The 17,331-nt window shown below is 41.8% G+C and overlaps 1 protein-coding gene across 1 annotated transcript in view; it reads right to left on the bottom strand.

Annotated features, from left to right (window-relative positions):
- SCFD2 (sec1 family domain containing 2) overlaps positions 1-17,331 on the bottom strand; it is an 824,480-nt gene that overhangs the window by 17,769 nt on the left and 789,380 nt on the right. The window contains exon 8 of the mRNA XM_073645498.1: positions 11,292-11,411. Within this exon, the coding sequence (XP_073501599.1) occupies positions 11,292-11,411 (120 nt within the window). The remainder of the gene's footprint in view (positions 1-11,291; positions 11,412-17,331) is intronic.

The raw sequence follows: 17,331 nt of genomic DNA, 5'->3' as shown, positions 1-17,331 counted from the left end.
GGATCCTCTGCCATTCTTGCAGATACTCTCCAGTCCCGTCAGGTTGGATGGTGAACGTTGGTGGACAGCAATTTTCTGGTCTCTCCAGAGATGCTCAATGGGGTTTAGGTCAGGGCTCTGGCTGGGCCAGTCAAGAATGGTCACAGAGTTGTTCTGAAGCCACGCCTTTGTTATTTTAGCTGAGTGCTTAGGGTCATTGCCTTGTTAGAAGGTGAACCTTCGGCCAAGTCTGAGGTCAGAGCACTCTGGAAGAGGTTTTCATCCAGGATATCTCTGTACTTGGCCGCATTCATGTATCCTTCAATTGCAACCAGTCGTCCTGTCCCTGCAGCTGAAAAACACCCCCAAAGCATGATGCTGCCACCACCATGTTTCACTGTTGGAATTGTATTGGGCAGGTGATGAGCAGTGCCTGGTTTTCTCCACACATACCGCTTAGAATTATCACCAAAACATTCTATCTTCGTCTCATCAGACCAGAGAATCTTATTTCTCATAGTCTGGGAGTCCTTCATGTGTTTTTGAGCAAACTCTATGCGAGCTTTCATAAGTCTTGCACTGAGGAGAGTCTTCCGTCGGGCCGCTCTGCCATAAAGGCCCGACTGGTGGAGGGCTGCAGTGATAGTTGACTTTGTGGAACTTTCTCCCATCTCCCTACTGCATCTATGGAGCTCAGCCACAGTGATCTTGGGGTTATTCTTTACCTATCTCACCTAGGCTCTTCTCCCACGATTACTCAGTTTGGCTGGACGGCCAGGTCTAGGAAGACTTCTGGTGGTCCCAAACTTTTTCCATTTAAGGATTATGGAGGCCACTGTGCTCTTAGGAACCTTGAGTAATGCAGAAATTCTTTTGTAACCTTGGCCAGATCTGTGCCTTGCCACAATTCTGTCTCTGAGCTCCTTTGGCAGTTGCTTTGAGCTCATGATTCTCATTTGGTCTGACATTCACTGTGAGCTCTTATATAGACAGGTGTGTGCCTTTCCAAATCAAGTCTTATCAGTTAAATTAAACACAGCTGGACTCCAATGAAGAAGTAGAACCATCTCAAGGAGGATCACAAGGAAATGGACAGCATGTGACTTAAATATGAGAGTCTGAGCAAAGGGTCTGAATACTTATGACCATGTGATATTTCAGTTTTTCTTTTTTATTAAATTTGCACAAATTTCTACATTTCTGTTTTTTTTTCAGTCAAGATGGGAGTGCAGAGTGTAGTTTAACCCCTTTCTGGCCCAGGGCGTACTAATACAGTACAGACCAAAAGTTTGGACACACCTTCTCATTTAAAGATTTTTCTGTATTTTCATGACTATGAAAAGTGTACATTCACACTGAAGGCATCAAAACTATGAATTAACACATTTGAAATTATATACTTAACCAAAAAGTGTGAAACAACTGAAAATATGTCTTATATTCTAGGTTCTTCAAAGTAGCCACCTTTTGCTTTGATGACTGCTTTGCACACTCTTGGCATTCTCTTGATGAGCTTCAAGAGGTAGTCACCGGAAAATCGTTTTCACTTCACAGGTGTGCCCTGTCAGGTTTAATAAGTGTGATTTCTTGCCTTATAAATGGGATTGGGACCATCAGTTGTGTTGTGCAGAAGTCTAGTGGATACACAGTTGATAGTCCTACTGAATAGACTGTTAGAATTTGTATTATGGCAAGAAAAAAGCAGCTAAGTAAAGAAAAACGAGTGGCTATTACTTTAAGAAATGAAGGTCAGTCAGTGCGAAAAATTGGGAAAACTTTGAAAGTGTCCCCAAGTGCAGTTGCAAAAACCATCAAGCGTTACAAAGAAACTGGCTCACATGAGGACCGCCCCAGGAAAGGAAGACCAAGAGTCACCTCTGCTTCTGAGGATAAGTTTATCCGAGTCACCAGCCTCAGAAATTGCAGGTTAACAGCAGCTCAGATTAGAGACCAGGTCAATGCCACACAGAGTTCTAGCAGCAGACACATCTCTACAACAACTGTTAAGAGGAGACTTTGCGCAGCAGGCCTTCATGGTAAAATAGCTGCTAGGAAACCACTGCTAAGGACAGGCAACAAGCAGAAGAGACTTGCTTGGGCTAAAGAACACAAGGAATGGACATTAGACCAGTGGAAATCTGTGCTTTGGTCTGATGAGTCCAAATTAGAGATATTTGGTTCCAACCACTGTGTCTTTGTGCGACGCAGAAAAGGTGAACGGATGGACTCTAGATGCCTGGTTCCCACCGTGAAGCATGGAGGAGGTGTGATGGTGTGGGGGTGCTTTGCTGGTGACACTGTTGGGGATTTATTCAAAATTGAAGGCATACTGAACCAGCATGGCTACCACAACATCTTGCAGCGGCATGCTATTCCTTCCGGTTTGCGTTTAGTTGGACCATGATTTATTTTTCAACATGACAATGACCCCAAACACACCTCCAGGCTGTGTAAGGGCTATTTGACCAAGAAGGAGAGTGATGGGGTGCTACGCCAGATGACCTGGCCTCCACAGTCACCAGACCTGAACCCAATCGAGATGGTTTGGGGTGAGCTGGACCGCAGAGTGAAGGCAAAAGGGCCAACAAGTGCTAAGCATCTCTGGGAACTCCTTCAAGATTGTTGGAAGACCATTTCCGGTGACTACCTCTTGAAGCTCATCAAGAGAATGCCAAGAGTGTGCAAAGCAGTCATCAAAGCAAAAGGTGGCTACTTTGAAGAACCTAGAATATAAGACATTTTCAGTTGTTTCACACTTTTTGGTTAAGTATATAATTCCACATGTGTTAATTCATAGTTTTGATGCCTTCAGTGTGAATGTACAATATTCATAGTCATGAAAATACAGAAAAATCTTTAAATGAAAAAGTGTGTCCAAACTTTTGGTCTGTACTGTACGCATCTGTGCCCTGGGCCTTATATGTATTAGTACACCTTGGCGATTTCGCCCGCACACAAGCGGTGCGGGCGAGATCGCCGCTGGGTGTCAGCTGATTGTTACAGCTGACACCCGATGCTATGTGCCAGGAGCGGTCCCGCAACGCTCCCGGCACTTTAACCCCGAAATCGATCGCAGCATTTCGGCGGCAAGAGGAAGTAAGCGCGATACTTACCTTCTCTGCCGGCGTCCCGCAACGTCTCAGTCCGGTCCCGGATGTTGCCTTGGTGACCCGATGTCATCATGACAACATCCGGGTCACCAGGAGGCAGGAAGTTGCTTTGGTCATGCGCAATGCGCGACCAAAGTAACTTCTCCCTGTGCAGCGCTGACAGGCTGCATAGCACAGGGATGGTTCTGCATTCCTGTGCTATACAGCCGATCAAGATGCAAAAAGTGAAAGTCCCATAGTGGGACAAAGTGTAAAAGTAAGAAAAATGTCAGAAAGTGGAAAAAAAAAATTTAAAAAAATTGTAAAAATATAAACAAAAAATGAAAAAAGTAATCCCCAAAAAATAAAAATATATTGCACCCATAAATAAATAATCTTATGAAAAAAAAAAAATAAACCACTAAAAGTACACATATTTGGTATCGCCGCGTCCGGAACGACCTGACCTATAAAACTGTCCTGCTAGTTAACCCCTTTAGTGAACACGATAAAAAATAAAAATAAAAAACGAAACATAAAACGATGTTTTATCATCATACTGCTAAACAAAAAATGGAATAAAACCCGATCAAAAAGAAGAATGTAAATAAAAATGGTACCGCTGAAAACGTCATCTTGTCCCGCAAAAAACAAGCCAAATACAGCTCCAACGGCCAAAAAATAAAAAAGTTATAGCTCTCAGAATAAAGCGATGCAAAAACAATTCTCTTTTTCTATAAAATAGTTTTTACTGTGTAAAAGCGCCAAATTATAAAAAAATATATAAATGCGGTACCACTGTAAACGTACTGACCCGAAGAATAAAGCTGCCTTATCAATTTTACCACACGCAGAACGGCATTAAAAAAAAAACAAAAAAACAATTGTTGTTTTTTGCTTATTCTGCCTTCTAAACATCAGAATAGAAAGCGATCAAAAAATGTCACGTGCCGGAAAATGGTACCAATAAAAACGTCAACTTGTCCCGCAAAAAACATGCCATCGCATGACTTTGTCAGCCGAAATATGGAAAAATTATAGCTCTCAAAATATGGCGATGCAAAAACTAGTCTTTGCAAAAAAAATGTTTTGTAAGGATATGTGCCCACGTAGCGTTTTACAAGCGTATTTGATGCGGAATTTCCGCAGCAGAAACGCTTGTAAAACGCTTGGTAATCCGCACCCCATAGTCCCCAATGAGAATCCGCAAGTTCTATGCACATGCTGCGGATTTTTCCGCAGCGTTTTTGATGCGCGCAAAAATCCGCAGCATGTTCAATTAATTTTGCGTTTCCGCATGCGGAATTGCCTTTCCAATGCAATAAAAAACGCAAGGCAATGCCGCATGTCGAAAACGCGCGAAAAACGCGCGATAAACACTTGTGAAATTCCGCATGCGTTTTTCCGGGAAAGGACATGCGGAAATGAAGCAGAAATTTTCTGCTTCATTTCCGCAACGTGGGCACATAGCCTAAGTGTATGCAGCTGTCAATCATAAAAACCCAATATGAATCTGGCATCGCTGTAATTGCACCGACCCGAAGAATAAAGATGTCTAATCACTTATACCACACGAGGAACGGCGTAAAAAATAAACTTTAGGGTTAGGGTTGTGCTAGGGTTAGGGCTGTGCTAGGGTTAGGGTTGGGCTAGGATTAGACAAGGGTTAGGCTAAGGTTAGGGTTGTGCTAGGGTTAGGGTTGAGCTTACGTTAGGGTTGGGGTTGGGATTTTTTCAGAACTGAAGAAGAAAAAATGATGACGATATGATGACTAATGTTGAGCGCAAGTGCTCGCTACTTGAGTTTGCTTCGGGTGCTCGGGTATGCACTGTGTATCGTGGGTGCTCAAGTGACATGCTCGAGTCTCCACCCCAAATATTTTGCAGCTGTTATACAGCCAAAAAAACCTCGCAGGGATTGCCTGCCAAACACGAGCGATCCACGCATGTTTTTTTTGGGTGTCTAATAACCGTGAAACATGCGGGGCAGGGACTCGAGCATGTCACTTGAGCACCCGCAATACTTGGTGCATACCTGAATACCCGATGCAAACTCAAATAGCGAGAACTTGCACCCAAGACTAATGACAACTTATTCAATATGATGACCTAATGTTATCAAATTCTGTGTCGTACCTCTGGGTTAAAAATATTCACTATACCCCTTGATAAAATCATGGAGGGGTGTAGTTTCCAAAATGGAGTCACCGTTTCCACTATTTAGGCACATCAGGGACTCCCCAAACGCAACATGGCGTCCTCTAATTATTATATAAATATTATATTATATAAATTTTACATTCAAAAAGTCAAATGGCGCGCCTTCCCTTCCAAACCCTGCCGTGCCCCCAAACAGTGGTTTTCCCCCACATATGGGGTATCGACTTATTTAGGAGAAATTGCACAACAAACTGCACGGTGCAATTTCTCCTGTTACCCTTATGAAAATGCAAAATTGGGGGCTGAAAAACATTTTTGTTGGAAAAATGTGAAAATTTTATTATTTTTATGGTTCAATGTTATAAACTTCTGTGAAGCACCTGGGGGTTTAGGGTGCTCACCACAAACCTAGATAAGTTCCCTGAGGGTCTAGTTTCCAAAATGGTGTCATCTGTGGGGGGTTTCCACTGTTTAGGCACATCAGAGGCTCCCCAAACGCAACATGGTGTCCGCTAATTATTCAAGCAAATTTTACATTCAAAAAGTCAAATGGCACTCCTTCCCTTCCAAACCCTGCCGTGCGCCCAAACAGTGTTTTTTCGTCACATATGGGGTATCTGCGTGCTCAGGGGAAATTGCACAACAAATTTTGGGGTACATTTTTTCCTGTTACCCCTGCGAAAATAAAAACTTTGGGTCTAAAGTAACATTTTTTTGAAAAAAGTTAAATGTTCATTTTTTTCTTCCACATTCTAAAAATTCCTGTGAAGCACCTGAAGGGTTAATAAACTTTTTGAATGCGGTTTTGAGCACGTTAAGGGGTGCAGTTTTTAGAATGGTGTCACTTTTGGGTATTTTCTGTCATAAAGGCCCATCAAAGTCACGTCAAATGTGATGTGGTCCCTAAAAAAATGGTTTTGTAAATTTTGTTGGAAAAATGAGAAATCGCTGGTCAACTTTTAACCCTTATAGCTCCCTACTAAAAAAAAATTTTGGTTCCAAAATTGTGCTAATGTAAAGTAGACATGTGGGAAATGTTATTAACTATTTTGTGTGACATATCTCTCTGATTTAAGGGCATGAAAATTCAAATTTTGAAAACTGCGATATTTTCAAAATTTGCGCCAAATTTCCGATTTTTCCACAAATAAACGCAAGTGATATTGAAGGAATTTTACAAATATCATGAAGTACAATATGTCACGAAAAAACAATCTCAGAATCAGGGGGATCCGTTGAAGCGTTCCAGAGTAATTACCTGATAAAGTGACAGTGGTCAGAATTGTAAAAATTGGCCTGGTCATTAAAGTGCAAACCACCCTCGGGGGTAAAGGGGTTAATGAAAAAAAAAATGAACTTTTTAGAATTTACCAAATGGCTGCAATGAAACAAAGAGTGAAAAATTTAAAGAGGTCTGAATACTTTCCATACCCACTGTATATCTGGTGTATGGCTAACTTTCATGATTCTAAACACATGGAAGTGTATGACTCGTTAATTCATTTGTGGCCTGAAACCTTACCAGGGTTAGAATTAGACTGGAATAAAAGGGATAATTTCCTCCTGGATATTAAAACAAGAACAGGCAAGTATTACATGTATTAGGCAGATCTGAGATAAGAAGAGCAAAGTGAATGCAAGAAAACCTGCACAAAGCGTTAATCATTAGGCTGCCGCGTCATATCTTGTCTGGGCCAAATCTGCGGCAGCGACAGATGTCAGTCCCACGTAATTTACAGAGAAAATATGGACCTGTAAGATAATCAGTATAAAGTAAACCACCTTCCATATAATGACAGGCTTATCAAGATTTCCCCCTGCGTCTTACATGGAGAGAAGCGGCGGCATTCTTGACAATACTAATGGGTTTTCATATCTTGACAAGGAATAAGAGCATTAATACATATCTAGGTAATGCCATTAAACCATCAGGGGAATTACGGCCTAAGCCCATAGACAGGAATAAGGACTAACATAAGCCGCACTCTTCCATCACAGACTGAGACGACCATTTCTTGACACCACGGGCAGACGTGTGAGGGTCACAGGCGGAGACGTCAGATAAAGCAACATCTTAGTATTCGAGAATTTCTATTTTTGGTCCATGGCATTATGGCAATCCTTAAATTAGTAGCTTCCATACACACATACATTTGTCACAAATGTCTTCTATGGAATTCATGAAACAAAAAAAAATGTTTCCAGCGTCTAATCCCATCAGAGATGTGAGGAGAAACCCTCCCCCCGAGCACAGGTCCAACTTAGCGATTAACATAGTGAAGGGGATTACGCACTACTTTTCTAGGGAACGTGACTGTTAAACATGGTGAACGTGTACAGAACAGACACCAAGTCAGAAGGTCCAAACTAAACCCATGAGTGGGATCAGATCCCCCACAAATGTGTGATGGACTGTAGCCATCCCTTCCCTGGAGAACATACAGCTCCGGGCAGCAGCCATTGTTTTTATTCTAATCAGGGACCTGAACAGATTAAGCTGGGGTTGTCCACTAGTAGACAACCAAATTACAATAAGCATTGTTGACAGCACATCTCTCCATTAATTTAGAGTAACTAATCTTTTTTTTTTTTTAATAATTTTGTCCAGCACAGAAAGTTAAGAAACTTTGCAAATCACTTTATATGGGGGTTTGTCTTCATTCCTGTAAATAAATGCATGTAAGTGGCTTCCATACCCCGGCTTTTCCCCCAATCGATTTGACTGCCATCAGCTGCACTGATATCAAAGCGTACTCATTTAGAGTACAGATGATGGCAGTGATGGGTCAGCTCAGCGCCGTTACATCATAAAGGTTAAGTGCAAACGGCCGTGTATTCGAGAGAATCGGGTTTAATATGCAAATGACACTCTGATCATAATGTGAGCCGATTTTGTCGGATGAGGAGAACATGTTGAAAAAAATGTCTCCATGTTCTCCATTCTGTCAGGCCGCAGAAATCAGACTGCACTCAGATGTCATCCGAGTGCAGTCCAATGTTTTTCAATGACTCACATGCCCTAACTCTGGAGATAAGCTGCTGCAGAAGATTGTTCGGATGAGCACAACATTCAGAGGAGGAGACAGTTGCTGACCATCACTGCCATTATTTGTACTCCAACATTCTGAACATGCAGCTGAAGGCAGACAAACAGACAAGCAGGGTTTTGAAAGTCACTTACTGAAATGAAGACAAACTTCCTAATAAAGTGAAAAGTTTCATAACTTTCCATGCTGGACAAAATGGTTAAAAAATATGTTTACTTACACATTAAAGATCATTCACTCTCCATCCAGTTGGCATCGGTCAATGTAGAGGGTCTCACTACAAGCAGAAATCTGTCCATAAGGGCTCGTTAGAATAAAACAACAAAGCTCACTAGATAATATGATACTATAATTCTGGTGGTTAAAGTGGTAACCTCATGCAGACAACCCCTTTTTTTGTTAAAGAAACAGCTGCAGCTTTTCTGGCCCCATGATCAGCTGTTATTGATGAAGGAAGTTGCATCTGCAGTGACCATGGCCGGGAAAATGTAACTTTACATGCCTCCCATCCACATACAGTACAGACCAAAAGTTTGTACACACCTTCTTATTTTAAGATTTTTCTGTATTTTCATGACTATGAAAATTGTACATTCACACTGAAGGCATCAAAACTATGAATTAACACATGTGGAATTATATACTTAACAAAAAAGTGTGAAACAACTGAAAATATGTCTTATATTCTAGGTTCTTCAAAGTAGCCACCTTTTGCTTTGATGACTGCTTTGGCTTTGCACACTCTTGGCATTCTCTTGATGAGCTTCAAGAGGTAGTCACCGGAAATGGTTTTCACTTCACAGGTGTGCCCTGTCAGGTTTAATAAGTGGGATTTCTTGCCTTATAAATGGGGTTGGGACCATCAGTTGTGTTGTGCAGAAGTCAGGTGGATACGCAGCTGATAGTCCTACTGAATAGACTGTTAGAATTTGTATTATGGCAAGAAAAAAAGCAGCTAAGTAAAGAAAAACGAGTGGCCATCATTACTTTAAGAAATGAAGGTCAGTCAGTCCGAAAAATTGGGCAAACTTTGAATGTGTCCCCAAGTGCAGTTGTAAAAACAATCAAGCGCTACAAAGAAACTGGCTCACATGAGGACCGCCCCAGGAAAGGAAGACCAAGAGTCACCTCTGCTTCTGAGGATAAGTTTATCCGAGTCACCAGCCTCAGAAATCGCAGGTTAACAGCAGCTCAGATTAGAGACCAGGTCAATGCCACACAGAGTTCTAGCACCAGACACATCTCTACAACAACTGTTAAGAGGAGACTTTGTGCAGCAGGCCTTCATGGTAAAATAGCTGCTAGGAAACCACTGCTAAGGACAGGCAACAAGCAGAAGAGACTTGTTTGGGCTAAAGAACACAAGGAATGGACATTAGACCAATGGAAATCTGTGCTTTGGTCTGATGAGTCCATATTTGAGATCTTTGGTTCCAACCACCGTGTCTTTGTGCGACGCAGAAAAGGTGAACGGATGGACTCTACATGCCTGGTTCCCACCGTGAAGCATGGAGGAGGAGGTGTGATGGTGTGGGGGTGCTTTGCTGGTGACTCTGTTGGGGTTTTATTCAAAATTGAAGGCATACTGAACCAGCATGGCTACCACAGCATCTTGCAGCGGCATGTTATTCCATCCGGTTTGCGTTTAGTTGGACCATCATTTATTTTTCAACAGGACAATGACCCCAAACACACCTCCAGGCTGTGTAAGGGCTATTTGACCAAGAGGGAGAGTGATGGGGTGCTATGCCAGATGACCTGGCCTCCACAGTCACCAGACCTGAACCCAATCGAGATGGTTTGGGGTGAGCTGGACTGCAGAGTGAAGGCAAAAGGGCCAACAAGTGCTAAGCATCTCTGGGAACTCCTTCAAGATTGTTGGAAGACCATTTCCGGTGACTACCTCTTGAAGCTCATCAAGAGAATGCCAAGAGTGTGCAAAGCAGTCATCAAAGCAAAAGGTGGCTACTTTGAAGAACCTAGAATATAACACACATTTTCAGTTGTTTCACACTTTTTTGTTAAGTATATAATTCCACATGTGTTAATTCATAGTTTTGATGCCTTGAGTGTGAATGTACAATTTTCATAGTTATGAAAATACAGAAAAATCTTTAAATGAGAAAGTGTGTCCAAACATTTGGTCTGTACTGTATGTACGTATGGATGTGCTGGGACCACCAGAGTGAGAGCTTCTCCGTCTTCTAGGACATAAAGGGGGTTCTGCGAAATGGACGCCCAGATAGTGGATATGAACAGGTTTTTTTTCTTGTGAGGCAAACAGATCTGCCAGCAGATTTCACTGTACATAGAGCAGATTTCATTACGTCAAATCTGATGAGACTGGTGCATGTGCCTTGAAAATCCATATAAGATGACTGTATAATCCCAAAGAAAGTTCCCCTGACTAAAATTAATATGAATATTTTGTCGTTCTGTCTCTATCTGAACTCATAAAATGGCCATTTTAATATTTAAGGGGAAAAATCTTTCAAAGGACGGTACAGCCAATGTGACATGGATTTAGTAAGTAAGAGATCTATTTACTCATGTATCACCCTAGCTTCATCAGGAAACGCCCCCTCCCCCCCCCCCGACACAGCTAAGGTGAAACGCGCGTTGGGGCACCATCCTATATCTTCATCACAAGGTGAAAGTGTTGCCTTCAGTATGAATTGCATATTGTTTTTGCATTGTCAACAGGGACATATTCTATATATACACTGGCTCATATACTATATAATTTACAACCTTCATTACTTTTACTACATATTGCATTGTGTGGTCCTCCATTGGGTTACTCTGCCCTTTAATTATTGGCAATTATTCATTTATTTTATTTACTTTAATAAAAGATGTAGTATTTTGAGACTTCAGTGCACTATTTTCTTTGGTTGGTATTATTTATCTTGTATATTTGATCAGCATTTTCATCAAATGTATGTTCTGGTTTGACAATGCACATTAGTTCTGAATTTTTGACAACAGAGACTTAGATGTGATGACATGTTAGTACCTGAACGCCAGGTTTGAGAGTTGATACAAGGTCTTTAACCATTCGCACTTCTGAAACAGTGACTCCACCGATCACAAACAAGATCAAGAGGGAAGAGTCTCCAGGATGCGGACGGCTCACCTGGATATGGAACAGAAAGAACAAGGTTACCTGCAGACACGCACCAGCACAACAGCTCTTAACAGTACTTATGTTACCAAAAAAAATATCCGTTAGTATGTGAACCCATTGCCAAGCCAACCACGACTAATTTAATTCGGTCTCTCATAATGGACATTTATCACCTCTCCATAGAATAGGTTATACATGCCTATTTTCAGAGGATCTCCCCGCTGGACCCTCACGATCTTTATTTAGGTGGAGGAGATTAACCACATACCCTACTGCTCTATTCAATGTCCATAGGGCTGAAGAAAGCTGCAAAGTGCTGTGTGTTCCTCAGTCCTATAGTCATTAAATGGAGTTGCTGAACACCTCCTTGCCCACTGCGGCCTTTAATCTCCTCCTTGCTGTGGTTGTACAGTGAAGAGGAATAGAGGGGTTGCGGTGGGACCCCCAGTGATCAGTCATTTACTAGCTATCCTGTGGACATGGAAGAAATAACCATTGTGGGAAAACCTCTTTAAGAAACCATTTAAAGACATTTAGAGATTGGTTCTCTTTACAGCATATGCCAAACGGAAAACTATAAGGGTGTGTGCACACATTGAGTATTTGCAGCAGAAATTTCTTGGCAGGAAAACCGCAGAGTAAAATACGCATGATGCATTTTTTACTCATTCATTTGTATGGGTGAAAACAGCTGGAAATATATTAAAAAAGTGACATGATGCAGATGTGAAACTGCTTCAAATCTGCAAGGAAAAAATAAGCAGAGTGCACGAGACTTCAGAAATCTCATTCATTTTGCTGGTGCTATAAAATGCAGTACTTTTAGTGCAGAAATTTCTGCTGCAAATACGTAACGTGTGCACATTCCCTAATTCTGCTAACGTAGTTCTCATCCACTCCCTCACCGAGGCGTAAAGTGACCAGCGCCACAGGTTTGACATCAGCAGCTCGTCACTTAATGCTGAGGACATTCATTTCAGGTTTAACATTTTGCAGAGCAAAGGATGAAGTCTGCGGTATATTCCCAACATTTGCGCAGTGGAAAATTTTTTCACAATTTAGTGTGGGAAATTTCAGCTTGAGGAGATTCCACAGCAAATACACTCCACCAATTATTGGCCATGTTGTACAATCGGTGGTGTCCCCTACCGACCAGCTAAATGAACGGTGCTGGGGTATTGCGGCACCTTCATTCCATGTTTAGGTACACTGTCAATTTTCATAGGTGTGCCTTTAATCAATTGATCCCATTGATTTAAAGGGGTTTTCCCACAAACAAAAGTTAATTTTATTCACTAGATCTTGGAATAAAAATAAGTTCCACAATTGGATGTGATTGAAACAAATGTTCCTGTGCTGAGATAATCTTATACATGTGCCCCTGCTGTGTACTGTGTAATGGCTGTGTCTGACCGTACAGGAACATGGTCTGATCATACCACAGCTCCTGGGCAGGGGAGGACGCAAAAGAATATACAGACATTACAGTATGGGATCGCAGCTGATTCTTTCTGTTAGGTAAAACATTGCTTAAAAACAGCAGAGATATGTTTTAACTCACAAAAAGAATCAGCTGTGATCTCGTGCTGTAATCTCTGTATACTCTTTTTCTACCTCCCCTACCCAGGAGATGTGGTATGATCAGACCATGTTCCTGTACGGTCAGACACAGCCATTACACAGTACACAGCAGGGGAACATTTATAAGATTATCTCAGCACAGGAACATTTTATTTAATCACTTCCTATTGTGAAACTTATTATTATTCCAAGATCTAGTGAATAAAATTAACTTTTGTTTGTGGGAAAACCCCTTTAAGTCAATGGTCAGCACAAGAAAATCATTGCATAATATCAGTGGCATCACTATTGACACTGAGTAGAGCTGGGCGCCGGTGATGGAACCCAGAGCTTTATCATGAGTATTTCCATATAATTATCAGCTTATTATTCTGCTCCGATCATCACATACCAATAAATTAGGAAATCACACAAGAAATACTTGGGTATCCTAATCCTCAGGCCGTGCAGACCCTCAGTAATAGGAGCAGGTGATATCTTTATTCTTCTGCTGCCAGCCTGGTATTGGTTCCTACTGGCAGGGAGCGTGCCTATTATGTCCTCGCACATTGTGGATACTTACAGAGACACTTTCCACTCAACTTATACAAAAGAAGGTCCATTGATTTCTTACAGGCAGCTGCTCCTGGCCAAGTTTCGATTATTTCATAGGAAACCAGGACGTAAAAGCAGGCGAGGATTGCATTTAGATCCTATCAGCAGATTTAACCCACAGATGGGAAAAAACGTGACTGCTCTACTAAAGATATATTAGATGCAGTTACATTGGTTTTGTCATGTTGATTGGTGACGTAGTCCAGTTTGAGCAAACTTTTGTCACTGTAGGGATTAACCATACCATCCGGCGCATTGCTATACACAGGAAGGACAATGCTCTCATCTCAGGCTAATAGTGGGGGATCCTGAACAATGGATCCATTCATGTGCTGTTATGACACATATCAAATGGGCTGCCCAAAGGAGAAATATATAAAGCTTCCAAAGGAATCAAACATGAGTTAAAGTGTATAAATGCATGGAGCTCACACATTGCAATCAAAAGAGAAGCATGGGACTAACATATTGATGGCCCATCCATAACAGCGCCACTGATCAGCTGTTGTCTGCTCTGTCAGTTGAGGCGGGCTCTATGCAATGTACGGATTTGGATGCCACAGCTCCATATGTTGTTCAGTGGTCGCACCTCAGTACTGCACCTCTTCTCCTAGTCAAGTGAATGGAAGATAGTGTACAGAATACGGAAGCAGCCACTAAGGAATATACAGAGCCGTCCTATTCCTTATATTATTTCCATGCAGCCACCGCCAGATTTGATGACAGCTGGTCATTGGGGTGCCAAGTGTCAGACCCCCACTGATCTGATACTGATGACCTATTGTATGGATTCTTTATATATGAATTTGTTAGGAAAAAAACATGATATGTTTTATAGTGGAGGTATTCCCATAAGAGAACATTTCCTCTAGCAATAGACAGGGGGCTTACAGATCCGTAATACAGAATTGTAAGTGAGCTGCTGCTCTGGCTCCATGCACACATGTTGCGAACTGATACTGAGATCTCGATGACTACAGCTATATGGAGGTGATACTAGATTGCATCTCCATGTCCACAGGACAGTACTCATATATACTAATATACGCCTCAACGTAGAAACTTCAACACCAAGAAGGAAAAGTCGTGGAATTATGGAAGTGACAGGATGGATAGACATGTTAATGATGTGAAAATAGCTTTTTGCAGGATGATTGGATCTTCTCCTGATGAACCACCACTAACGGGGAAACGCGTCGAGAAGTACTGGGGTAACCCAATACCTTTGCAAAGATAAGTGCATTTTTTTTAATTCCCTACATATTATGCTATTATTAGGTTATGACGGATGTGGCAGTGATATCCACCTGCTACTTGAAATACACTGTGATTCTACAAGTATAGGGAACCACAGGGCTAATGCATTCGAAGTAGGATGTATGAATAGTGTCTGAACTTATCTTGTGGGCTACACCCCTGTCATGTTGTTCTGTATCTTTGGTTTGGGGGAAAAGACTAGTAGGATTTATTAGTATCGGATATGTATCCCCCAACGGTATTTTTTCCTGCTGTTTTTAAATAAGTGATTTATGCATTTAGGGTTTAGACCTCACACTAAGATATTGTACACCCAGTGGCAAAAAATCTTATTTATCGCCTCTGGTGGAAGTGTGGGGGTGGGGATCACTTAGGGCCAATTTCCATATAACTACCTGCACTAAGTCACTTTTTTATGGGCACCTTTTTCATGTTGTATGTGTCTGGTTAGATTATTAAAGATTATCTTTTATGAACAAGGGTTATTTTGCGTTAATTGATGTGAAAATAATGAAAAAATGTAAACAAAACTTCAAAAACATCTCGATTTATTCAGTATCAAGTATGAGCACCACGCGCAGAAAAAAAACACACTTACTCGCCTTGGCTGCTATTAATAAAGTTATTAATGGTTGTCTGAGGAGTATTTTGTCACGCTGAATGCATTTGGGCACACAAATCATCAAGATCCCCTGCTGGCAGCTCTCTCTTTTACAATTGACGACCAATTATGTCCCAGATGGGAGACAATTCTGGAGACGCTGCAGACCATGGTACTACATTTAGGACACACAGACTGCTCAATGTAGCACGAGCAACATGTGCCCTGGTGTTATAGAGTTGAAAAACAGCTTTGGGGACACTTTGGAAAAATGACTGAGCTGTTATTGTACCAGGAATAAAAACTACGGGATATGGCTACCATACATTATGCCACCCATTACCATAATCCCGGGAATAGGAACAATGTGATCTTCTCCTGATGAACCACCACTAACGGGGAAACGCGTCGAGAAGTACTGGGGGTAACCCAATACCTTTGCAAAGATAAGTGCATTTTTTTAATTCCCTACATATTATGCTATTATTAGGTTATGACGGATGTGGCAGTGATATCCACCTGCTACTTGAAATACACTGTGATTCTACAAGTATAGGGAACCACAGGGCTAATGCATTCGAAGTAGGATGTATGAATAGTGTCTGAACTTATCTTGTGGTCTACACCCCTGTCATGTTGTTCTGTATCTTTGGTTTGGGGATTACCTGGTGAAGGCCTCTTCATGGTGTTGCTTACATACTTCAACTATAAATGCGTACAAGACAAAAGTGGGACTCATTTCTGAAGAGGATAGAACTCCATTCCAGACTCCATTTCTCCATTCAATTTTCCAGACAAGGGCAACACCATGAGGAGATTTTCACAAGGGGCCTTCACGAGGGAACGTCAAATTGGTCCTTCTCCCAGGATTATAGTGTGAGGTGAATAATGAACACTAGCTTGACCCCTCTAGACTTCATTCCATGTACACTAACAGCTCAAATTAGATTGATTTGGTTAACGAACCAGTGGTACGACCATTTCTCCAAAGTGTCCCAGGAACTGTGTTTCAACCAGATTTCATGTCGCTAATGCTACTACAGTGGGTGCGGAAAGTATTCAGACCCCTTTAAATTTTTCACTCTTTGTTTCATTGCAGCCATTTGGTAAATTCTAAAAAGTTCATTTTTTTCTCATTAAAGTACACTCTGCACCCCATCTTGACTGAAAAAAAACAGAAATGTAGAAATGTTTGCAAATTTATTAAAAAAGAAAAACTGAAATATCACATGGTCATAAGTATTCAGACCCTTTGCTCAGACACTCATATTTAAGTCACACGCTGTCCATTTCCTTGTGATCCTCCTTCAGATGGTCCTACTCCTTCATTGGAGTCCAGCTGTGTTTAATTAAACTGATAGGACTTGATTTGGAAAGGCACACACCTGTCTATATAAGACCTCACAGCTCACAGTGCATGTCAGACTAAATGAAAATCATGAGCTCAAAGGAACTGCCCAAGGAGCTCAGAGACAGAATTGTGGCAAGGCACAGATCTGGCCAAGGTTACAAAATAATTTCTGCATTACTCAAGGTATTTAAGAGCACAGTGGCCTCCATAATGCTTAAATGGAAGACGTTTGGGACCACCAAAAGTCTTCCTAGATCTGGCCGTCCAGCCAAACTGAGCAACCGTGGGAGAAGAGCCTTGGTGAGAGAGATAAAGAAGAACCCCAATATCACTGTGGCTGAGCTCCAGAGATGCAGTAGGGAGATGGGAGAAAGTTCCACAAAGTCAACTATCACTGCAGCCCTCCACCAGTCGGGCCTTTATGGCAGAGTGGCCCGACGGAAGCCTCTCCTCAGTGCAAGACATATGCAAGCTGTAGCGTCGGCGTCCCTGCCTCCTGCTAGGCAGGGACGCTGTTCCCCTCACCTCTCCGCTCTGTGCCCGGC

This window comes from Phyllobates terribilis, unplaced genomic scaffold, assembly GCF_046119375.1.
Source record: "Phyllobates terribilis strain yellow unplaced genomic scaffold, ASM4611937v1 Scaffold_1__5_contigs__length_1240528914, whole genome shotgun sequence".
NCBI lineage: Eukaryota > Metazoa > Chordata > Amphibia > Anura > Dendrobatidae > Phyllobates > Phyllobates terribilis.
Note: the sequence above shows the minus strand (reverse complement) of the source record. Positions and strands in the feature narration are given on the sequence as shown.